The 25,622-nt window shown below is 37.9% G+C and overlaps 1 protein-coding gene across 1 annotated transcript in view; it reads left to right on the top strand.

The window, feature by feature from the left end:
* Positions 1-764: 764 nt before the first annotated feature.
* STT3B (STT3 oligosaccharyltransferase complex catalytic subunit B) overlaps positions 765-25,622 on the top strand; it is a 94,982-nt gene continuing 70,124 nt past the window's right edge. Inside the window, exon 1 of the mRNA XM_032321270.1 lies at positions 765-1,485. Coding sequence (XP_032177161.1) covers positions 1,172-1,485 — 314 coding nt within the window. The 5' untranslated portion in view covers positions 765-1,171. The remainder of the gene's footprint in view (positions 1,486-25,622) is intronic.

Below are 25,622 nucleotides of genomic sequence, written 5' to 3'. Positions count from 1 at the left end.
CAGAAGTGAAAAAAAGCGAGAAAGTCGCACTTTGCCTGCTCCCCTTTGGAGCTAGGAGCCTGTTTTCTGCTCCGAAGAGTTTTCAGCGCCGGCAAAGTTGTCTTAACTCACAACATCGGAAGCAGGACAACCCGCGCAGCCCGCAGGGTGGACCTAGGGGCCGCCACCGACACTAAACAAGCTGCGCAGGCTGTGCCGGGAGCCCTGAGCGGCAAAACCCCGCCAGCCAGCCCCAAGCGCACAAGACAGGAGTAACGCGCCTGCGCGCTCAGTCACGTGACGGGGCGCTCCGCGCAGAGCGGGTTAAAAGTCACGACCGCCGCGAGCCCGCAAGCGCCCGGTCGGTGCGGCGCTGTTCGCGTTCTTTAAGACGATTCTGACGGAGGCTGCTCCGCCGTTCTCGATCACCTCCCGACCCCTCGTCCCGGCCCAGCTTCATGCAACGAGCAGAGCCGCCTAGCACCCTTCCGTGCCGACAACACAGGCGCGCGAAACCGCGTCTTTCAACTGACAATGAAGCCGTAGCCGCGCAGCACGGCCGCCCCGGGCGAACCGGCGCGAGGCAGGAGGGGGAAGGAGTGGGGGAGAGCGGTTGGGCTAAGCCCCGCCCTAGCTCGCGCCCCCATTGGTGGGCACCGCGGTTCTGGGCCCGCCCCCTAACGGACCTGTCGCATTGTGACAGGTGGAAGGGCCAGTTCCTGTCGGGTCGGGGGCGGAGTCAGAGGTAGCCTGAGCTCCGCCCGGACTCCAGGGGGCTCCTCCTCCTGCTCTTTACCGCGGGGCGGGCGGCGGGTGTGAGGGGGGAATGTCATTGCTGTTCGGAGCTGTGGTGCCGCCTCCGTCTGCTGCTTCTTCTCTGGCGCCCTCGTCCCGTCGGCTTTCGCCGCTGCCGCAGCTGCACGGAGGATACGGATGGCTAGTGGGGCGCAAGGGCCATCCGAGTTGATAGCGCGGCGGTCGCGGCCGCTGCTGAGGCAGAGATTCCCCGCCGCCGCCGCCTCCACCCCCTGTCCCCCGGCCTCGCGGCGCTGAGGGCGGGAGCGCGCGGCGCTCTTCCCTCCTCCTTTTTCTTCCTCCTCCTCCTCCTCCGGGTCCCCGCCCAGCACCCCTCGCACCAGGCGGCGGCGGCGGCGGCGGCGGCGAGGAGCGAGACCCGCCGCCGGGGCACAACATGGCGGAGCCCTCGGCCCCGGAGAGCAAGCACAAGTCGTCCCTCAACTCGTCCCCGTGGAGCGGCCTCATGGCCCTGGGGAACAGCCGGCACGGTCACCACGGGCCCGGGGCCCAGTGCGCGCACAAGGCGGCGGGCGGCGTGGCGCCGCCGAAGCCGGCCCCCGCGGGGCTATCCGGGGGACTGTCGCAGCCGGCCGGCTGGCAGTCGCTGCTCTCCTTCACCATCCTCTTCCTGGCCTGGCTTGCCGGCTTCAGCTCGCGCCTCTTCGCGGTCATTCGCTTCGAAAGCATCATTCACGAGTTCGACCCGTGGTAAGTGCCCTGCCGCCCCTCCCCCGCCCGCGGCCCGCGGAGAACCGGGACCGGCGCCTCTGCCGCCGGGGCTCGTCCCGGACTTGGCCCCGCGCCGCCGCCGAGTCCCGCTCGTACCCCACGCCGAGGCGAGCGCGGGTCTGGGAGCTCCGGGCGCGCCCCCTGCCCGTGGGTGAAGTTTCCCCCTGGCAGCTCGAGGTGGGGTCCCCAAGCGGGACTTTGGTCCCCTTCCGGATAAGTGTGACGCCTCCCGGGAGGGTGAACGAAGCCCCTCGCAGCCCTCTTGGTTAGCCCAGTCCGGAGTGGCCACGCCGGGAGCCGGCAGGGCGCTCCTCGGCCGACTCGTGGCGGACTCCCCGCCTCCCCGCCCGTGGCTTTAGCGTTCTCTCATTTTTGCGGGCGCGTTTTTGCTGGTTGGGTTGGGATCGCCCAGGGGTTGCCCTGTTGCGGTTGGACGTGAGGCCAGATGCAGGAGCCCTGTCCACTCAGCCTCGCAGTTTTACGTTTTTCGTGTTTCTCCTTTTTGCTCTCCTTATGCAAGAAGGGGGAAAGAGCGTGAGGTGTTGCAGGAAAGGAAATAATATCCCTGAAAGTGATCTGAAAGCTGGGGACTCTTATTTATTTAACACTAGATATTTTCAGGAGTGGCTTTTTTCAAGGCCCCTGAGTGCACTCAGCACCTCACTGTTCCACAATTATCTTGGGTTGCTTTTTAGAGCAAGAACATTACTCTGTTAGTCCAACTGTCACCCTCAGTATGTTGTGCACAATATCCGAAAGCATGGCATTAGTTCCTTTTTTGGTCTCTGCAGGAACGTTTGTGGGTAAGAGAACAAACTATCACAGTGATGGGGAGCCTTAGGTTATAGTCCAGAAGTTACACATGATATTCGGGACTGACCTGAATGTTTTAGGAAATTACCCTACTAAGAACACTAGCTAATTTAGGCATTACGCTGGTTTGTGAATTATTGCTTTAATTTTTTCCCCAGCTTTCCTAGCCTTTTTGGTTTTGTTTGTTTTTTACCTTATACCTGAGCCTATGCCTTTTAAACTAACTTAATTCATGTTGAACGACTTGTCAGCCTTGAGTTAATCTTACAGTCATAATAATTAGATCTAACTAAACTTTAAGATATTTATCATTTGAATACAGAAAGAATCTTCTTGAATGCTTGTTACTGTATGGATTATAAATATTTGGGGAAGTGAATTACCTATATATTAAAATACTGGATTGAAGTTCTGTTAAGATAGAAAAATTGGTAGTGCAGTATCTATTGAACATGACAGGGGCCTGCTCACCGAGAATTCATTTTAGGTAAACAGTTAATTACTGGGACATTCTTCGTGAAACGAAGAGGTTTTAATTTTTTTCTAACATTTAAAAAAATAACTTTTATGTTATTTGGAATTACAGGAGAATGTACTGTGAAGCCTTGGGAACTAGGTAGAATGTTCTTACTCTTAGGTTTGAAACACTTAAGGAAATTAGATAAAAATGAAATTGGAACCGGAAAATGAAAACTGCAAATATTTTACGGAAGAACAACGTAAAAAGAGAAAGTTGTTTTTTTAGATTACAATAGCAGAAATGCATGGTGACTGAACATCACAGGTAGCAAAGGTTGTGAATAGTATTTCTAAGGGAGTATCATTTTTACAAAGGCTGAATATTGTTTAATAGTAACTTTGAGGCTGCAGAGAATTGAGGATTTCAGAAAAATTCACAACTGAATGAGGAGACAATGTTACTATTTTTCCTTATTTTTAGGGAAGGTTAGAAATCTGTGTCGTCAGCCCAGAATTACTATTGAAATTGAGTATTGTAATCATGAAGTTTTATCAAGTTACTTTACAGATAATACTCTTTTTTAAAGTATGACAGAGAATTAGAAGTCGATCTTTTTTTTAGGTTTCAGGAATATGCTTGGAGAGCATAACCGTTTTTTATCTACATGTTTCACTTCTATTTTTTTATGCATAGAAACACATTTTAGAAACACTGTCCTTTAGCTAAATGTATGAAATTTGAACTAAGTTTAATTTGTATATGCTAATCTAAAGGTATATATATCTCTTCATTCTTAAAATCTACTTTAGGTGCTTACTAATAGTTTTAATATTTACATTTTGTTTTATATATTGTGTATATCCTATAATGTAATATATTTTATATATTTTATTATATTCCTAATTAAATGCTTCTGTTCATAATATTAGGTTACTGTCATTAGTATTAAACAGTTCTTTTATAATAAAGGAATTGTCCCTATCCCTTACTGTGAACAGAGATTTGCCAAATATAAATTTGATGTTTTAAGTATAATTTGGGTTGACTTAATGAGAAAACTAGATTTTTAAACAAACAAACAAAAAAAACCCTTGTTTGCTCACTTTGGGTTTTCTTTTCATACCTTTTGAAGACCTCAGGTAGTTAGGTATCTCATTCTTGTAATCCATTCTTGTTGAAAATTTTTGAAAAGGGTTAGATTGCCTATCGTTATTACTCTGGATTTTTAAAGTAGTTTTCCTTCCAAGCTCATAAGAACACCAATGTTTTGATCTTTTAATCTAATACTCTGGTGTTATACTAGCTTGGGAGTCTCCCAGATTACTGTTTTATAATGCAGCAATGACATGAATCTTTAATAATATTTAAATGTTTCTTTCAGATTTTATATCAACAAACCGATTTATTCTGGCCTTCTCTGTTACCTATTTTCATGTCTTTGTTGAAGTCTTTTTAGTGAAAAGTTTACTTTTTCTGTTTGATTGTGAGTTATTTCTATGATTTACAGTAGTTCTTAAATTGCGTAAGACTCTAGTTAGTTGCCAGAGGTGACTCATTGTCACAAAGTTATACTTGTTTTTTAAATTTGTCACTCAATTTATTTTTTAAATCTTGTAGCTGTTATAAGGGGTGGTATATAATGTTGGATATTATATATTTATTGAATTTTAAAGTATACTATACGTTTTTAGAACTTAGCAACATTTGTGGTATGATCTCCTCACCACTTCACTTTAGTAATTTCCTCCCTTATCAGTTGAGTTGATCAGATATGAGGAAGCAGTTCTAGAATATATTGTCTGTACTTGCCAAACATTTGGTTGAGCAACTATTTTAACAGCACCTAATTTTATCTTCTTTTTATCTGGAGCAAAATGTAGTTTCTACTTATTATTGTTATAGTTATTATTACTTTTATATTAACCAAGTACCTTTTCCACCACTGTTACCTTGTTGACTTACAGTGGGTTTTCCCATGGAGGTGATGTAAAAGCTCCCTTTGTAAGGAGAGCTGCCCTTTTCCCTGCCTACACAGGTTGCAGTGGGTTCTCCCTAGAGCTCTAAAGAGAGAATTAGAATTCTCTGAGCCTGAGTTTTGACTGCAGTTAGCTGTAAAAGGGCAGCAGATGTCTTTTTGCAGGGCAGAAAGCTGCAGTTTAGAATTGAAACTTGGGAGTTCAATTTTTCAAAGAAACTGTGGGATAAATTGGTATAAATAGATTAATTAGTGCAAACATGTTTTCAAAGGATTGATAAACCCTTCAAAGGATTGATAAACCTTTGGAACATAAGCTGTTTGTAACTGGGAACTAGTTCTGTACTTTGAGGTCTCCACGTTTTTCTTCACTTTGCAGATGACAAAAAGAGGCTATTGACCTCAGTTCTGAAGAAGACAAAATGGATAACAAAACCAGTTTTAGAAAAAAAAAATCCCAAATCTTAAAAAGTTACTTTGACTGTAGAACCGTTAGCAACAGCAGTCCAGCTGCACTTCAGAACAGGTATACTGTCACTGGATTCTTTGTAATTTACAGTTTTTCTAGCCTTGAGCTTAAAATCATTGTAAGTTAAAACAACACTTAGGGAGGAGGTGCAGGGAGTGTCTTGGCCTGCTGCACTGGATAATTGAATCGGATCTGCTCCTATCTGGTTTAAGTGTGATGGTTCTTGTAGGTAGTAAACAGAGGTTTTATGAGGCATATAGTATATAGGTCCTGGGGTAGTTAGGATCTGTTAGTAAAGACTTTGGAACTTTTTCTTTTTGTTCTGGATTTTCATATTTTGAGGTCTAACTTGAGTAAGACTGCAGATCTTTTACTGCCATGAATAGTTTGCAAAAATTCAACACATTGTAGAGGAAGCATTAGAAGCTCATGGGCTCTGACCCAGTTGTTAAAGAATATGGGGAAATTTATTGGCCTGTCTGTACTTAATCTACTTCTGATTTTTTTGCTCTCTGTAAGTGATGAGTACTTTGAGATATGAGAAAATGTTAAAAAGTTCTCTTCATTGTAATTTTTTAGTATTCATTAGTGCATACATGCTCTCAGAAAAAATGGAAAGATTAATATTCTTGAGTGACTGAATCATATGTTACTTGCTTACTTTAAAAACTTAAATGCTCTTAGAGACCATACTGCTGTTAACCCAAATTATAAAAGCATCCCACAATTCAACATGTGTATGTTACGTTAAATTGTAATTATAAGAATTTTCAAATATACTGAAAAGTTGGAAGAATTTTATAGCGAACTCTCCTCTTCAACACCTACATTCTATAGTTAGTGTTTTAGTTTATTTGCTTTATCATATCTTTCTATTACTGCTTTTGAATCCTGCTTTTAGACATTGATAGTACCTCAAGAGTGTTATCTTTGTTCTCCAACTCCATAATTAAAAGGATCTCTTATTTCTGGACATTTGTTTTCTATAATACTTGAACTTAATGAGTATAAATACTGTTTCTGTATTACCCTCAATTGGACTGCAGGTTAGAATCAGGATTTAATCTTTCTTGGTTTTGGTTAATAACTTATCTGAGTACATCATAAGTCAATGCATGTCTGTTAAATGACTTGGCTTTGCCAAATCTGATGTCTCAGATGGAACTGTGAAGTTGTTAGAAGGATATTGATGTTGGTTCTACCAGACTTAATTTATGTGGAACACCTAAATTCTTTTTGGATTATTAGAAGCCTCTCATTGGTCAGCCTGTTGCTTACTCTGAATCATATTTATGCTGTTTTATTGCCGTGTTTTGTCCAGATATTAGCTTAATTTATGTATAATTGCAAAAGTTACTTATTTCAGTCCCTACAATTAATAGGAGAAAATGGAAACATTTTCAAATAATACAGGATCCCCGAAAACAATGTATGGGCCAAATTAATACTGTTGAAAGGGGAAAAAATGTGAATGGTTAACTTGCTACCCCATCTTAACTTCTTTACTTCCTTTACCTGATTCTGGTGGATATTTTTTGTTTTTAAATCACTTACTTTTTTCTGAATAAGTTTCTGTGTCCTCACTTGACCTAATTCTGACACAAATAATTTCCAAGGATTTAGAAATTGATAGAAACTGTCAATACCATAGGATTAAAAAAAAAAAAAAAGTGTTAGGTGGAGGTAAGGGTTGGAAGAGATAGGAGCAACTGCAGAGGCTGACCTATTTTAAGTAAAAGTAGGTAAACTGGCATTTGTTGCCTTGGAATTTTATTTCTTTGTAAAAACACCTTCAGAGTTTCAAATGAAAGGCATCTAAACATACTTTGGAATATAATCTGCACATAGGTTGGTGAATGCCTTTATGTTGGTCAAGTTTATACTATTTTCAGAAATACACATTTCTAAAGAATTGTGACTGCTACGCTAATTAAATTGATCATATCATTAGTGACCATTTTTTTCTTTCTGTGGAACTTAGTGTTGCAGGATAATTTTAATATACGTTCTAAATGATAGTAGATGCTTAGTTTTTACAGTGTCTTACAACTTGATTTTAGATCTTAGAATTGAGATAAGGTAACATCTCTTCTGTAGATTAAAAAAATACTTCAATTTAGTATTTCCTTAAGAATTAAATAATACAGTTGTGCTTGTCTCCAAAATCTATGTCCTTTTTACTGCATCCTCTGCCTTCAAGGCAGGCTTAAATGAAAGTGTCCTCCATTTAATTTATGTTTTTTAATCAGCTGCTCTGATTTAAGTCTTAACATATTGGCTTATCGGAATGCCTGGGCACAATCCATGCCCAGCTAAGTAAGCTCACTAGTTGGATAATGGCTAATTACTTGTTTTGATGTAGGGAAGAGAGAAGAGTTGATGATGATTTAAAGATTTTATTTATTTATTTGAGATTGAGAGAGAGAGAGAGAGAGAGAGAGAGAGCAGGAACTGGAGGGGTGGGGCAAAGGGAGAAGCAGGCTTTCCCTGAGCAGGGAGCCAGACCTGGGGCTTGATCCCAGGAAGCTGGGATCATGACCTGAGCAACCCAGGTGCCCCCTGCCTTCAGGTTTTTAAACCTGAATGACTAGGGAGTTTTCAGGGATGGGGTTTTTAAGGGGAATAGCTGAGTGAGAAGAAAAGATGAATGAATCCAAATGAATGTTGTTTTATTTAGATTCATTTTGTCTGTAAAAAATTCATTATAATAAGGTTGGAAATAATAAGCCATTCCAGGTAAGGGAATTTTACAGGGTGGGAGTTTAGTAGATCCAGAATTCAATAATCTACAGGGCTTCCAGAGTATATGTTGGCTTGGCTTGTTATCAGGGCAAAGAATCTGACCAATAAAGGGGGTGAAGTACTTTTTCTAAGGTTGTAGTTTGTCTAGATTCTCTTCTATTTTCTTTGCACCTTTGTTTGCATTACAGGCCATTTTGTGAGAAGTTTGAAAATTGTTACTTGAGAAGATGAAGGGAAGTTTGTTTCTACCATTCACTTTAAATTGACAGTATTGGAAATTGAAGTTTAGCTATGAAATGGTTTTTGGATTTGTTTTTTTTTTTTTAAGATTTTATTTATTTGACACAGAGAGAGAGCGCGCGCGCACAAAATAGGCAGATAGGCAGGGGAGGGGGAAGCAGGCAACCCACTGAGCAGAGAGCCAGTCCAAGGAGGGGGGGAGGCAGCTGGATCCCAGGACCCTGAAATCAGGACCCGAGCCTAAGACAGAGGCCCAACCCACTGAGCCACCCAGGCGCCCCTATAAAATGGTTTTTATGTGAAGTTTGACTTACTTAGAATTAGTGATACAAAATTTGTGTGCTTCGCTTATCTGTAATTTCATTGAGTTAATAGTTTTCATGCTTTAGGTTTTCAATTTTTTCTTACTTTTTTATTCATTCCTATTTGAAGAGAAGGGCTATTCATAAAATCTTAAAGAAGACTTATGTTTATATTAATAAAGTATAAATGATTATTTTATAACTAAATTGATAGTTTTTTTTGAGGTTTTCTTTTAATTTCCTTTTTTATGCCCTACAGGTTTGTCAGCTGTTCTCCGGTAAAGACTTTTCTTCACAGTGCAGTATTCTTTTCTTTAGTGATATCTAGCAATCTTTCCAACCTACACATGACTTCAGATAAATTGGATTTTTAAAACTTAAATTGTTGGGTCTTTCTCTTCCATAGATAGATGGATAAATAATATTGTAGCATATGCTGTTTTCTATACTATTTTTAAGTTAAAATATACTAATTCATAATTTCTAAAGTTCCTGTGTATGCACAGCTTAAATTACTGTTTGTTGCTGGCCAAATGGGTGGAGTAGAGTCTGTGAAAAGAATCACCACTGGGAAACTCACTTGTGACCACCATGTTTATTTCATCCTTATTCTTTTCTTTTTAATTGAAGTATAGATGACATTTAATAATTTCAGGTGTACAGCATAATTATTTGGTATTTGTATACATTTTGAAATGATATTAAGGTGTTAATATTTGTCACCTTATATAAAGTTTTTTTCTTGTGATGAGAACTTTTAAGATCTATTCTCTTTGCAGATCGTGCCTATTCTTAAAATAACCATTAATTTCCTTAAAGTAGAATAAATTCTATTTAAGTAGGTTTTATTATTAAGGTAAATTATTAAACTATCTTACTTCTATAATCCGCAAGAACAGTAATGGAGCACAGAATTATTGGAAGGCAGCGCTCTTAAAGTTTTTGGAATGATATTTGAAAATGTCTTAAATGTTTATATAAGCATGAGAAAAATGTTCTGCAAAAGCTTTTGGTAAGAAAGTTTTTGGTTACAGTCTTTAAAAAAAGTTTTTCTTTTATGGTGAAATATAACACATTCTGTAAAGTATATAAACCTAATGTACAATGTAATGACTAATTATAAGATAAACACCCATGTGATCATCACCCAGATCAAGAAATAGAATGTTGCCACCACCTCAGAAGCCTTGATGTGTGCTTGCCTCCCCTGCTCACCACTTGTATAGTAATTACATAATTGCTTTTCCTCATAGGTGGTGCAATTCTCTGTGCATTCTGAAATAATATAATTTAGTTTTGCCTATTTTAAAACTTGAGATAAATGCATTTAGAGCTTTTGTGTCATTTTTTTTTCCTCTCAGCATTGTGGTCCATCTTCATTGATCAAAGGGTTGTGGAGAATATGTGGTAATAAGGTTTAGCAATCATTTGACTAACCAGGCTTACCCTGCTGTGGAGGTTGCCTGCTCTTTCACAGCAGGAAGTACTTGTAGGAAAGGGAGAGATCCTTCTCTTCCCTTGAGATAAAAAAATTACCTCACGATGGATACTTTGAGCTAGAGTCAACCTTGTCTCCAGTTAACCTTGACAACTTTTCAAAAAGTACTAACTGGCCAAAGAGATTCAGTCTTTCAACAGACACTGAGACTATAAGGAAGGAGGGGCCGGGGGAGACATCACTTTCATTCAGGAGACAAATGATAAATAATCAGATAACTGCAAAGGACTGGTTTTTAAACTATAGCTTTTGCCAAATATTGCTTACTTTAAAACGTATTAAAATTTATATAAGGTAGGGAGTGGTTGTTAGTTCGTGAAAGAAAGGAGGAAAGCGAATGTTGGAAAGAGATCTGAACTGAAGGAATTTAGGAGAACCCTAAGAATGGGGTGTTTAATAATGTATTGGTATCTTTACAAAGGATAGCTCTCTATTCTCCCAGTCTTCTTTGGCTACTACTGTTTTTCTTTTCCCTGTCTTTATTTCCTTTATTGATTGAGTAACTGTCTTGGTCTTCAGGAAGAATAGGAAAGGTTTGATAGTAGTAGGTTCCTTTCAGAAACTGTCTTCAGGGGATAAAAAGTTTTTTTCAAAGAGTAACAGTCAGGCATTGAGTAAGGTATACAATTGTCTAATCACTGTGTTGTACACCTAAAGCAAATGCAACATTGTATGTCAACTATACTTAAGTTAAAAAAATAATAAAGTAAATGATTTTCTATGTAGGATTCCACGTGATTCTTTATGTAGGAGCTTGAAATCTGTTGGGGTGTGGAAATTTGGCATTGTATGTTAGCAAATGATTAAGGATGTTGGAAATGGGATTCTAGGCCATGACTGGCTAGCTGGATACCCCAGGAGAACTTTAAGGGAAGGAGATTTTAGTTCAGTGAGTATTTCTTCCAAGTAAGCTTTTCTTTTAATTAGAAAGCAGTTCTTAAGTGAAATAGTGAACAGGAATGTTCTCTAATGCATGTCTGTTTATTGGTCAGAATGATTTTGATCAAATTTGATGGTATTTTTCTGCTGCCCATTAGTATGTAACCTATGCTACGTGAATGGCTAACAGTTGATTTCTTTTGTAAACAAAGCCTTGTCATAGTGCATTGTTGAAGAATTTAAATCTAGGACTGCCTTTCTTAAAACTCCCAATTTAGTCAGCTAGTATTTCTATAGAATTCAGACTTAAAATATAAACCAAGCATCATAAGGAAGGTATATACATACTTATTATTCCTTGTCCCCTATATCTCTTGTAATATATGCCAGAGAGAAATATAAATAACTTTGAATTAGGCTGTATTTGGATAATGTTCCAACCTAATGATTTAAGCTTCTTTAATACCTCTAGTATTGTTCTTGTTTGAATTCCACAGGAAAGTAGGGATAATTTTTTTTTTTTTTTGAAATGTGTTAACTGTTAGGAAACATGCCAGGCGTACTTCTTTCAGAAATAACAATCTAATATGGTTTATCTGCCTTGTGCAAGAGGTATAGATACAGGTTTTATTGATCCCAATATAGAACAAACTTGCTTTGGTTAAATTTTGTTCAGGACTTTTCATTTAACTTAATAGGCTAGAGCTGTATTGAAGATTTTAACACCTGTAATGTAAAAACACTCAAGAGATTTAAGTTATTTGTTCTTTGCCTAAAGTGGTAAAATACTGTTACAGTGATCTGGTTCTTATTTCCCTCCCTAATGAATAATATTAATAACTTACTGTTACTGTAGAGAAGTGAGATTGTTTAGGGTTAAGAACATCATTTCTAATCATGCTAGAATATCCTACACTGTATTAGCAATGTAGTGGATTCAATATATATTAACATGGATCCTTATCCTTAATGGTAACCACATTTTATGTTTTGGTGATAATAGTAATAGCACAGGAAGTCTCTCTTGTATATAGTTTGATAAACCTTGGATTTGACTGTGATGTCAGTAGAAACATGTGTAGTGATAGTGTGATCCTTAAGAAGCGTATGTTTGGCCTTCATCCTCATTTCTGCCACAGAGCTCCTAAAACCTTTGTAATTTTCTGAGTAATGAGAGCAAAATTTGGCATCTTTTGTTATATTAATGCAGTGACTTTGGAAAGCCCTGAGGTCACCTAAGGATGGGAGTTGGTTGCTGCTGGAACCTACCCTGTGATTAGAGGGTTGGAAGTTTAAGTCCTACCTTCTCACCACTGGGAAGGGCGAAAGGGCTGCAGGTTTAATCACCAGTGGCCCCAATAATTTAATTATGCCAATGTGATAGAGTCTTCATAAAAACCCCAGAGGACAGAGTTTGGGGAACTTTCATATTTGTGAATATGAGGAGTTTTGGGGAGCGTTTGGTGTACTCAGAGGGAGCATGGAAGCCTTGTGCCCCTTCCACATAGTCTTGCCCTATGAATCTCTTTATCTGGCTCTTCCTGAGTTCTGTCATTTTATAATAAATTTGTGATCTAGTAAGTTAAATATTTTCTTTCAGTTCTGTGAGCAGCTCTACCAAATTAATTGAACCCAAGGGAGAGGGTCACTAGAATTTCTGGTCTGTAGTTAGTAGGCTAGAAGCACTGATAACAACTTGGACTTGTGATTGGTTTGTGAAGTGGGAGATTGGGTTGCTGGGGAGGTCAGTCTTGTAGGACTGAACCTTTGTCGGATCTAACACTATCTTAGTTTCAGAATTAACGTAATCTGTAGGACAGAGGTGTTAGAGAAATGATTGTTGATATGGAAACTCACTACCCCCTCACTGGAATTTTTGGTGGACATCTTAGTATGGAACATCATAATCTTACCCTCAATAAAGGTGTCATTTTAATCTTATAGAAGGAGGAAAGAATTGATGCAGAAAGGAAGTGATGCTTAAATGGAGAAATAATTTATGTGAGTGAGTGATTGCCATCAGCACTTGGGAAATGACTGGTTAGCTGGATAGCCTATGAGAACTTTAAGGGAGGGAGGTTTTAGTTCCATGAGTATTTCTTCTAAGTACAGATAACTGTCTCAAGTTTCAACTCAACTGTTAAGGAATATTGAATAAGAAAAGACAGACCAGTTAATGGCTGTTAACTTTTGAGCTGGTAAATAAAAAGGGACATGTCAGCAATAAAAGTAGGGTTTACAAGGTGACATTTTGTTTGAATTTGAGAAATACATCTTGATGTGGAGAAATAGTAAGAGTAGATATGAGCATTGGGTATGTAGGCATTTAGTTCATGCACATGATGAGTTTGGGTGGGTTGGATTAATGATCCATTTGGTTTCTTGGCTGTTGATTTAACTGTGATTATAGCATCCCTCACCCAAAAGTAGAGCGTTCCAATGAAAACTTTTGTAAGCCAAAATGCATAAAATAAAGAACCATTAATTTATGTGGAAAAAATTGTTTTTGGTGTTCCCAGACCCCAAAAATAACCCTACACTTTTCTGATGCACAAGAGGCTTAGGCCTAAGGGACACACAAAATAAAGAGCTAAGGAATGCTTACAGATGCAGTTCAAAGCTGTGGTGGCTTGATGCTGAGTGTTGTTCTCAAGGGACGGAGCTTGATGGTGCCTTTCTCTCAGCTCAGGGTGCAGGCTTCCTCCTTAATGTCATGCTGCAAAACAAATAGTGAATGCTGTTTTTCCTTTTGCCATTTCCCGTAAAAATGAAAATCCTCTTTGATTCTTTCGATTATTGAGAGTAGGTAACGTAGGTTGGTGGTGAAGTTAAAGGCGAAGTGGCAGAAGGGGAACTTTGAAAAAGCAGGTAACCTACATTGGTAATTAATTTGGAAATTAAGTGACACCTTAGGAAGCCATCACCGCTCTGACTGATTTCACTTAAACCTTCCTAGATAAGGTAGAAAAGGTTAGAGGATAATAAATAAAAATACTCATTGGGGTTTAAATTGCCTGTCTCCAGTAATATATCTCTGCAGTAGAAATAGCTTTGTCTTTGTCTAATTACTGGGAAGATCTTTGAATATTGTGGATTCTGAGAGTTGAATAACCCAAAATATCAAGTCATTACCTTTTAGTTGTTTTCATTATTATTATTATTTAAGTAATCTCTACAGCCCATGTGGGGCTCAAACTCACCACCCTGAGATCAAGAATCCTATGCTCCTCAGACTGACCCAGCCTAGGAGCCCCAAGGCCTTGCCTTTTTTTTTTTTTAAACTATGGATTGAACTCTAACAAAACGACTGGTCAGCTTTTTATACTCTTGCTATTATTACATGGAATAGTATAAACATTCCTGTGAGTTCTAATACTGATAGGTTGTAATGGCTTCACCAGATGTTTTTGTGTACTTTTTTAAGAAAAACCTTTATCCATCAGTGTGTCTTTAAATCTGTTATAGTGAACAAGGTTTGTTGACTATATTGACAATTAAAATATTGCTTGTGTTTGGGGTGCCTGGGTGGCTCAGTGGGCTAAAGCCTCTGCCTTTGGCTCAGGTCTTGATCCCAGGTGGGATCAAGCCCGCATCAGGCTCTCTGCTCAGCAGGGAGCTTGCTTGCTCCTCTCTCTCTGCCTGCTTCTCTTACTACTTGTGATCTCTGACTGTCAAATAAATAAATAAAATCTTAAAAAAAAATTGCTTGTGTTCTTAATTTTTGAAAATTTAGTAAGTTTTATGGAAGTTTAATTTAGTCCTAAAATCATTTTTACTCCACACCATAGCTAAAGAAAACTGTATTTTAATAGGCTAAGCAGCTTTCTGGAATTAGAAGGGATAGGATAATGAAACAATATTTGGTAGATTTAATAAACCTGATCTTTAATCTATAAAGGCCAGTTATTCACTGAAAGTAGAAAAATGAGCTTGAGAAGCAACTAAATTTTTTTTTAAGATACATTTATTCATTTGAGGGGGAGATCACATGCAGGAGGAGGGGCAGAGAGAGAGGCTCCCCAAATGGACTCCCCACCCAGTGTGGAGCCCAAAAAGGGCTGCAAACCACAGAGGGCTCCAGCCCACAGTCCATGAGATCACCACCCCACCTGAAACCAAGAGTTCAACAATTAAGGGACTGAGTCACCCAGGTGCCCCGCAACTAAGATCTTTTTAAATTTTTTTTGAAGGTTGTTAAAATGAGTGGGTCACTTCTTTAGAAAGGGAGATCATTTCTCTTGTTTAGTATACTTTATTTTGGCTATTTAATTTACCATATTTAAATAAAGTATAATATAAACAGCATGTAAAACAAAAGGTTTTCCTTTTGAAGTAAAAATAATTCTAGACTTTTAAAAAGTTTATAAGTACTTGTTATAATTGTTGGATATGAATTACAGCATAATATAAAGCTATAAAATTTTTATATAAATCAAACTATATTGAAAATGCAAAGTACATATGAAGTAATGTATATGTCATATTTGTAATTATGAACATAATGATAAACACCCATGTGAAACCCCTTCCCAATTATAGAACTAGGGCGTTACCAATTTCACATCCATCCATATTTCTTCTCTAGCCTGTCCTCCTTATTTTCCTCTTAGCACTAAGAAACCATGATCTGAGTGTTGTTTAACATCTCCTATGTCATTATTAAAGTACATATATTTAGATATCTTTGTGTCTTTAGACAATATATTACTAAATTTTGCTTTGTTTGGAGCTTTAAAAATAGTATTCTGTATAAAATTTTCTTTGGTTTGTATTTATACATTTCCTAGTTGATGAATATTTAGGTTTCCAACTTTTGGGTTTTATGAATAATGCTGCTATGAATACTAAAAACTATTTTCGGATGCATGCATATGTGTGGATGGTTGCTGGAGTGTATACCTCGGAATTTTGTGGTAATTTTTATTTCAATTCATAAAAATATAATATACCACCTCAAAACTTGGTGACAAAAAGCATTTCATTGTTTCACAATTCTGTGGGTGGAATGGGAGTTTTTTCTTCCTCGTGATTTCAGCTGTGATGCTGGGATGATTACAGTCATCTGGAGGCTCAACAGGCTACAGTAAGCTGGGGCTAGGAGTGCTGGGATGCTATAAGGCTTAAGAGTCCTCTGGAGTCTTGATTGGGAGCTCAGCTGCAGCTTTTAGCTCCTTCATGTGGCTGCTTAGGCTGGCCTCACAGCATGGCAGCTGAATTCTATAAGAAAGAGCATTCCAAGAGCAAGAAAGCTGCTTTTCCAGTTAAGGGGTAGGCATGGAATGATCAGTGTCACTTCCAGTATATTTTATTGTTCAAAGTAGACACAGGTCTATCAGAGAGTCTGGTAGGGACAGAATTATTTTGGACAATCTTTAGAGACTGGTTACCATATTGTGTGTATCATTTTTTTTCTTCTGTCGTTCACAGAAGACTTTGTGCTTTTATGTTTTATGTTTGTGTCTCTGGTCAGTTTTGTTTTTTTTTTAACTCGGTTACTTTGTATTTGGGGGGAGGGATACTAAGTCTAGGTTAAATTTGTTGCAAATTTTAATGCTTTTTATGGCTTAATGGTCCTTAAGCACTGTAAGATATTTTATTACCGCTGTTTTACAGATGAGAGAAGGAAGTACTGCTTAGTGTGTTGAGAGAATACTTTGTGAAGTCAGAAGCCTCAGGTGATATTTTTGGTTTTAAAAACAGCAGGTACAAATGTGTACAATTATGAAATGGCATGATGCTCCATCCATCTACTTATTATACCCTTCCACTTCCAAAAGACTGAGGCTTGGAAAAACTTAGAAGTATTTTTTATCCACTTATGGCCTATTATAATATTTTTGGTAAAGTGCTAAATGACTTGGCCAGAGTGACAGAACTAGTACATTCATCTCCCAAGTTTTTTCTAGTCCTGTCTTGCCTATACCCATACTTGACAGTTTTTTCCCCACTAAATTATTCAGTTGGATCAGTCAGTCACTATCTGCCAACACATTTCAAAACTTGAGTTTTTGATAGCCAGACTAGTTCTTTTGAGGGTATGCTGGAGATCTCGGAAGACAGTGATAAGGAATTGGCAGATATTTGAGATTTTCTTGGCTAATCCCACCTCCAAGCTTATTCGTGGAAATTAAGTTTCTTAAATGTTGTGGTCAGAATATTTTTTTCAAAATAATAGAAGCCAGAGAATCACAACTAATGTTCAAATATTTGCTTTATGTACTTGAAGAAGCACACTTTCAGGCTTTGAGTGTAGTGAGTTGCTTTAAAACTGAAAATAATACGAACAATTCTGAATTCTGTAATTCAAGGCTTTAAATAAAATGAGACAACTTTCTATTATGCCTGAACAAATACAAAATGCACAGAAATAAACTTGTAGACACTTCCCAGCTCTCAAATTAGGAAGATTATTCTGTGTAAAATTTCCCCATCATTACAGTTCTGTATGTTGAAGACCGACTCTTCAGTACAGCTCTCTGGTGTAAAAGCAGTGCTTCAGGGAGCACGACTTATTTTGAAGTCCCTTCAGATTTCTTGGATCTAAGATTCAAAGACAGAAATAAAAGTCATAATAATACTTCTGATTTTTTGGAAGAGTTCTTTGACAAGTAAAGGAATACAGAGCATCTTTAGACTTTGTCTCGGAAACCTTTTCTACCTGAGATACCAGCTACTGTATGATCAAGCCTTTTACTCATTTTTATTCTTTCCTGCCCCAGATTCTTCCACTTTCAGTGTCATGCATTAGAATTAGTTACCTTCCTCAAGAAGTAAACTAAAGTATAATGTCCTGGCAGTAATGTTAATACAGTATTACCATGACAAAATATAGGTGTCAAGTGCAGTAATTTGGCAAAAAGCTAATGCCAGATTGCACCAGGTTGAACATAATGTAAAACATTTGTAAAAAAGAAAAGGGGGAGAGAAGAGGGTAAGTCCATTTAAAATTCAGTAAATGCATTTGCAACATTTGTAATTCTCACAATAAACACATTTTAAAATAGAGTATACCCCAAACATACTAATCTCTGAGGAGTTTAATACATGTTATTTTATAGAAATTGCTGAAGCTAAAGTTACTTTAGATATGTGAAGGATACCAAAGTTTTCATATAGTTCAGTATTTTCTCTCTCTTTCCTTCAACCCCTTTCAAATGAGAAAACTGTTCTTTCTTAGCCCAGTCTTGAGTTATGTTTGCTGGTATTTTATGTTTGAAAAGTTAACTGATTAAAAACTAAGTAAATGGAATAACTTGTGGTTTCTCTGGAACACAGAATGAACTTATACCTAGAAGAGAACATAGAATTCATAAAAACTTTGTTAAAGTGGTTGCCATAAACGTTCTGCAGAATACATATCCCAGGAATGCAGTTCGAAACAAATTCTGCTAATTTAAATTTGGAAAAACTGCAGATCCCATCCATTTGTTTATTATACATATTAGCATGTTAAAAGCTCAGATGTTCTTGAATACATTGTTAATTTTCTTTAATCCGGTGTTTACCATATTTAATTAGGAATTACTATAGGATTTTTTAAAAACAATTAGTGTTCCATACAATGGATACTTAATGGTTGTTAGTTGGAAATCTTATTTCTGTAGAATATGAATATATGTCCTGACTTGAATATATGTAACATACTACATATTTATATTTGTAATGCTTATTTGGAAATTTTATTTGTATAGTATAATGTAATTATATACTATCAATAAGTAGATATATAATAAGTATAAATATGATAGGTTTATATATATGTTTGTTGGAGATCTTTTTTCTATAATACATGAATGTGTGTCTGACCTAAATATGTATTACATACACATGTATGTGTGCTACGTGGAGAGAAAGAGAATACATGCCAGGTGTGTGAAGCTCTTGACTTTTGCCCAGGTGTTTTAGATATATTGGATTTAACTAAGCAAAAAATAACATTGGATAGTTTTAATTTATCAAACCATTATCTTATTATCTTATTTCTTTTTAAAATTTATTTATGTGAGAGAGCAAATGCACTAGTGGGGAGAGGCACAGTGAGGGGAGAAAGAAAGAAAGAATCCCAAGCAGACTCTTTACTGAGTGCAGAGCCCAGCATGGGGCTTGAATCTCAGGATCCTGAGATCATGACCTTAGCCAAAATCAAGAGTCAGATGCTTAACTGATGAGCCACTTAGGTACCCCAAATCTGCTATTTTATATGTGATCCTAGAATTTTTTCAGATTTTTTGAATGGCATTAAAATACTTTTATCAGTCTGTTATTTTTATGTAATTTTTTGGTGCTAACTTTTCATTGTCCTTTCCTTTTTTCCAATTAGTTTATTTAGTGCCCTTTATAAACAGAGTAGACTCTCATTTTTCGAATGATTACTTAAGAAAATTGATAGCTGTCACAGTCAGTTAAGGCAGTAAGAGATAGAACTGTAACATGGATCTTGTTTTTTGTTTTTTGTTTTTAAGATTTTATTTATTTGACAGATACACAGAAAGAGAGGGAACACAAGCATGGGGAGTGAGAGAGGGTGAAGGCTTCCCATGGAGCAAGGAGCCTGATTCGGGGCTCAATCCCAGAACCCTGAGATCATGAGCTGAGCCGAAGGCAGAGGCTTAACCCACTGAGCCACCCAGGCACCACCCCCAATCTTGTTTTCAATTAATAATGTGACTGGGTGAAGTTTTGCTCTGTTAGGAGTTTGATTATCTCGAACTGCTGTAATGCATCTCATCTTAAGTGGGAAGGTACAGAGAGAAGCTCAAAAAAGTCTGCAGGACAGTATCAGCTTTGGAACAAACTTTTTTTTTTTTTTTTTTTTTTAAGATTTCATTTATTGTCAGAGAGAGAGAGACTGAGCACAGGCAGGGGATGCAGCAGGCAGAGGAAGAGGCAGGCTCCCTGCTGAGCAAGGAGCCCGATGTGGGACTGGATCCCAGGACCCTGGGATCCTGACCTGATCCAAAAGCAGGTGCTTAATGGACTGAGCCACCTAGGCGTCCCAACCATTGGTTTTGTTTTGTTTTTTGTTTTTACCATATATTGCTCAAATAGAAAAATAGGTAGTTTGTCCATCTGATAAATACAGCATGAACTCTGCTTAGGAGAGATCTTGAATCATTGTGACTCATCCATCAGTTTTAAGAGCAGAGAGGTTAATGTGAGTAGTCTTAAGACCCAGTTGGAGCCAGGGGCGCCTGGGCAGCTCAGTGGGTTAAAGCCTTTGCCTTGAGCTCAGGTCATGATCTCAGGGTCCTGGGATCGAGCCCCGAGTCAGGCTCTTTGCTCAGCAGGGAGCCTGCTTCCTCCTGTCTCTGCCTGCATCTCTGCCTACTTGTGATCTCTCTCTCTGTCAAAAAAAAAAAAAAAAAAAAAAAAAAAAAAGACCCAGTTGGAACTGCTTGTATATAAATGAGTAGGTGGTCTGGTGTCGTGGTAGTGTTCAATCTGTGTGTTCATAGGTCTTTACAAACTTCAGAATTGACCTAGTAAAAGTAAAAGAGTTAAAAAAAAAAAGATGACTTTATTCTATATCATTAGTAGTTCTTTTAAATTTTCTTGTTTTGCTCTAGTTAATTAAACACTGATGAATCTCTTACCCTACTTGGCTTGAATATATCCTTGCATGAGTTTGCGTTGTTTAAGTAATAAAATTAGCAATGTGTTTAATGTGTTACCTAGATGGTATTTATATGTAGATGTGGTAGGACTGGGTTTAGATTGTTTTTTATAGTAGTTCTAATAAACTGGTGTTTTTTGCCTCCCAGGTATACCTGCCGTCACTCTGGTATGCTTTTGTTTTTGATCCTGCCACTAGATGGCAGGAATAATAAATGGTAGATTGAAATGCCAACTTGAGCTGGTGGCCTTAGCTGCCTTTTTTTTTTTTTAAGTATTATTTATTTATTTGACAGACAGAGATCACAAGTAGGCAGAGAAGCAGGCAGAGAGAGAGGAGGACCAGGCTCTCCGCTGAGCAGAGAGCCCGAAGTGGGGCTCAATCCCAGCACCCTGAGATCAAGACCTGAGCTGAAGGCAGAGGCTTTAACCCACTGAGCCACCCAGACGCTCCGGCCTTAGCTGCTTTGTACTTTATCTTTGTTGTTCTCTATTCCCAATAGTGCTGAATTTGGGGTATATATGAAGTCTTTCAACTAGTGGGATTTAGGTAAATCTGGTACTTTGTAGCCTGAGAGTGTACCTAGTGACAGGGTAAAGGAGAAGGAACAGAAAACTTCTAATCCTAGATATAATCATTGGTGTTCTAATACTTCGCTTTTTACTTCTATTTTTATTTTTTCTTTGTGGAATTCTGTCCTTTCCTTTATTTCTTGATTCTCTTACACTTACATATCTTACATCCATAATTGGTCATTTCTGTTGGTGAACTAGTTGCCTTCTCCCTTATTAGGTGAATGTATGTTAACTTGGCCAATTTTGTAAAATGTTAATACTACACTTTGCAAAAAGACTCAGAGTCATAATTGACTATATGAATCTTTTCACAGAATGTATTATTTTCAAAGTAGCCTGCCGATAGCCTTTGAAAAGTAGAGTGATGGGCAAAGTCTAGGGTGGTGGGAACGTAGCTTCCATGATTATGTTATATAAGACTGTGTTGCTAGTTGACTTGTACCGGAGACTCCTTGCTAGCCTATGAAGTATAGAGCCTTGTTGGAGGAGTCCATGTACAAGGAATTGCAGGAAGCCTCTTAAGAGGCTCCAACCAACAGCCAGCAAGAAACCAGGGCCCTTGGTCCCATAGCCTCAAGAAGATATTCTGCCAGCAACCTAAGTGAGCTTGGAAGTCAGTTCATTCCCTGAATGAGTCTCCAGATGAGAACCCAACACTGTTAAAACCTTGATACATGAAAAAAAGAAAATTTTTAAAGAAAATTAATATAGATACCTTTGATAAACCTTTCACATCCCTTAATGTTACCTATTTGCCAGGGTGTTGTAGATAACAATGGTATGAGCCCAAATAGACATCATTCTACTCTGAGGGAGAGATAGACTTGAAACCCTTAAGAATAACCAATATTATGAAGACCTGTGATGCCATAAGAGCATCTGATAAACATAATTACCTCTTTAGGACTTAACTGGTCTTTTTACAATTTACTCTTCCTAGGTGGTTTTCTCGTTTTTTAGCATAATCTTGACATCACAAAACTTGATCTAGTTTTATTTCCTGTTAGTATTATGAAGATAACTTATGTGCATTTTTTCAGCCCTTGACATGCTCTTCTTTCTAAAACACTTCTGTTCTTTTCTGCCTTTTTGCTCAATAATCCATCCAGATTTAAGACATATGTCAGTTAAGTTCCATGAGGGAGCTTTGTGAGGACATGTGTGTTCTGTTTGTCCAATACTTAGCACAGTTCATGTAGGCCCATTAAAAAAAGAAAAAGAAAAAACCAAGAAAAAACCTTGATAGGAAGTATGCATTACTGGTCGAAGTATTAAGTATTAATGGTACACTTACTTTGGAAAACTGTTTAATGTTTTTAAATATATGTGTACTCTATAACCTAAGAGTAGTTATTGAATGGAATGCTCAGTATTTATTCAAAGAAAGCGGAATTGCTAGATATTTATCCAAAGAAATAAAAACATATGTCCTTAAGACAGAATTTATTATATTCATGAAATGGAATACTACCCAGTAATAAAAAGAACAAACTGCTACTACATGATGAATCTCAAAAATATGTTGAATGAAAAAAAAAACACTTATTGAAAATAGAATCTAAGATCTGTATTTATTAATTTATTTTGAGGTTTGTTTTGTTTTGTTTTGTTTTGTTTTTTGAGAGAACACTTGAGCAATGCAGGGTGGGGGTAGGGAGAAGGAGAGAATCTCAGGCAGTCTCCCCACTGAGCAAAGAGCACAGAGCTTGATGTGGGGCTGGATCTCATGACCCTGAGTTGATGACCTGAGCAGAACCAAGAGCCACTGAGCTGACTGAGCCACCCAGGCACCCCTATGCTATATTTATATGAAATCTAAGAACAAAATGAATCTATGGTGAAAGAATTCAAAGTGTTTAGGAGGGAGAAGTGACAGGAGAGGTTCACATGGGAACTTTCTGGGTGATAGTTTTGGGTGATAGTTATGATAGATGGTATATATAAAATTGTCAAAACTCACTGATTCAAACATGTGAGATCAGTATATATATATATATATTTTTTTTTTTTTTAAAGATTTTGTTTTATTTATTTGACAGAGATCACAAGTAGGCAAAGACGCAGGCAGAGAGGAAGGAAAGCAAGCTCCCTGCTTTCCCGATGTGGGGCCCAATCCCAGGACCCTGGGATCATGACCTGAGCCGAAGGCAGAGGCTTTAACCCACTGAGCCACCCAGGTGCCCCAAGATCAGTATATTTTAATGCTTAATATAAATTATTCTTTGGAAAAGTCTTAGATGTCCTTTGGTATCCCTTCTTTCCTTTCTCTGCTTGATTGCATTTATTACCTGTCCCTCCTGTCAGATTATCAAAGATTGTCAGCTTTTTGAGGTCACAGACCAAATTTGCCTTGGTTCTTAGAATTGTGGACTTGTATGCATAGTGCCCAGGCTTATCGGCTCTGAGGAAAAAGTTATTTGTGAACTCTGATTTCTTCATAAGTTGGTATCTAAACTTTATGGTTGCATTTTCAAGAAAAATATTTGCAGTATAACAGAATCTTATATTCGGCGTTCTTCTTTATGTAGCTCCTAGCTTTTTCTGCTCTAGGATGCACAAAAGACATCTGTTTAAGTGTTGGTAATCTTGCTCCAATTACAGGTTTGCCAGCCACAGTTTGAGATATCACAGTGCTGTATTTATATACCAAAATTTAAAAATCCAATCTTTTTTTATAAATGTGACATTTATTTTATTCCTCTAAAACAAATGAAAACTAAATATTAATCCTGTTTTCTCCTGAATCTCATTTTGTCATCTCAATTTTTTGAGATTGGGCAAAAAAAAGATAACCTATTATTTTCCTTCTAGTACAGAAAGCCTTAGGCACCAGAGTAATTTGAAAGAGAACTAGATAATTATATAGCACTTTGTCTAACTAGTGTTATCCTTTATGGATATTATTTTTTTATTTTTATTTTACTATTTTTTCCCTTATTAAAATAATACTGTTTTAAATGATTTAATGGCTGAAAAATAAGTATAGTCTTGATTTCCCAAAGCTACTTCAGTGGATCACCCGTGTAGTTTTCTCCAAACTATTGAACTGTTGTAACTCACAGCAGTTTTTCAGTGCTGAAAAGAAAGGCCTTTCTAATATGACTTAATGTGTTGGGGATCCTCTAAAATTAAGTTTAAATTCTGCACAAGTTTTATGCACATTCTTCTGGTCAGAGAATCCGTATTTTCATCAGATTCTCAGACTCTCACCCAGAAAAATTAAAAACCTGTCTCAATCTCTGAGGGTTTTGTTGTTGTTGTTGTTTGTGTTTTGTTTTTTAAGGCTTTTTTCATTGCCAGTCCATGCTTTTGCCAACTTTTCAGAAACAACCAACTCTTAAGGTCGACAACTAATTCTTTCATGTTGAGTGTTTAGCTGTACTGAATACTGTGAAAATATATTTGATGTCTCTGTTGGTTCTCTTCATGTCTTCATTGTTGTTTTGACTGTTTTTATGACCTTTTTGGTTGTAGAACTAAATCATAATAACTGTCCTCTGTGCTTCTGTGTTCCAAACCATCCCAGATAGGAGTATAAGAATGATGAAGAAGAAATACTTCCTTTAGTAAACCTGATTTTTTTTTTTTAATATGGAATCTCTGGTCAGAAATGCCCGTTCTTACTTATTATACCCGTTTTGTGGGGAAAATGTATACTTGGCAAGATTTTTAGAAATATCAAAATCTGAGACAGTGTGGCTGCATACATATCTTATCTGTCATCTGATAACTTATTCTGTCCTGACTCCTATTTCTGATCGTGTTGCTTTTATCCTTGAGGTGGTACCTAGCTATAAAAACCTGTAAAAAGATATAATAGCATATTGCAGAAATTCAGAAAATTCATGTTAGAGTTGCTGCATTTTGATATCTGTATTCTATTTTAGTTTAACAAATAGATTTTAGTATTGTAGCTAAAGAGCATGGATTTTTTTTTTTTTTTTTTTTAAGTAAGCTCCACATCCAACGTGGAGCTTGAACTCATGACCCTGAGATGAAGAGTCACATGATCTACCGTCTGAGCCAGCCTGGTGCTCCCTTCTATTTGGCTTTGATTCCTGGGAAATGAAGTTAGATTTAGTTTTTAAACTCATAGGCCCTTATGACCTACATTTTTGTGTGTTTTATGTAGTCTTGAATTTTTATATCTACCCTTCTCTTGGCCTTTTTCTTTCTTGTTACCTTTATTACTTATTTTTGTGGAATAAGAAGAGGATAAATTAAGATGTTTTTCAGATCTTAGGATTTAAAAAAAAAATTTATAGGCTTTGATTGCAAAAGCTTTTAGTACTAGTGGTACATTCAACATTTAACTCATTTTTTTTTTAAAGATTTTATTTATTTATTTGACAGAGAGAGATCACAAGCAGGCAGAGAGAGAGGAAGGGAAGCAGGCCCCCTGCGGAGCAGAGAGCCCGATGCGGGACTCGATCCCAGGACCCTGAGATCATGACCTGAGCCGAAGGCAGTGGCTCAACCCACTGAGCCACCCAGGCGCCCCATTTAACTCATTTTTAATAAATATTGTGTGATAACTGCCAGGCACAGTA

Source organism: Mustela erminea, chromosome 1, assembly GCF_009829155.1.
Source record: "Mustela erminea isolate mMusErm1 chromosome 1, mMusErm1.Pri, whole genome shotgun sequence".
Taxonomy (NCBI): domain Eukaryota; kingdom Metazoa; phylum Chordata; class Mammalia; order Carnivora; family Mustelidae; genus Mustela; species Mustela erminea.
Note: the sequence above shows the minus strand (reverse complement) of the source record. Positions and strands in the feature narration are given on the sequence as shown.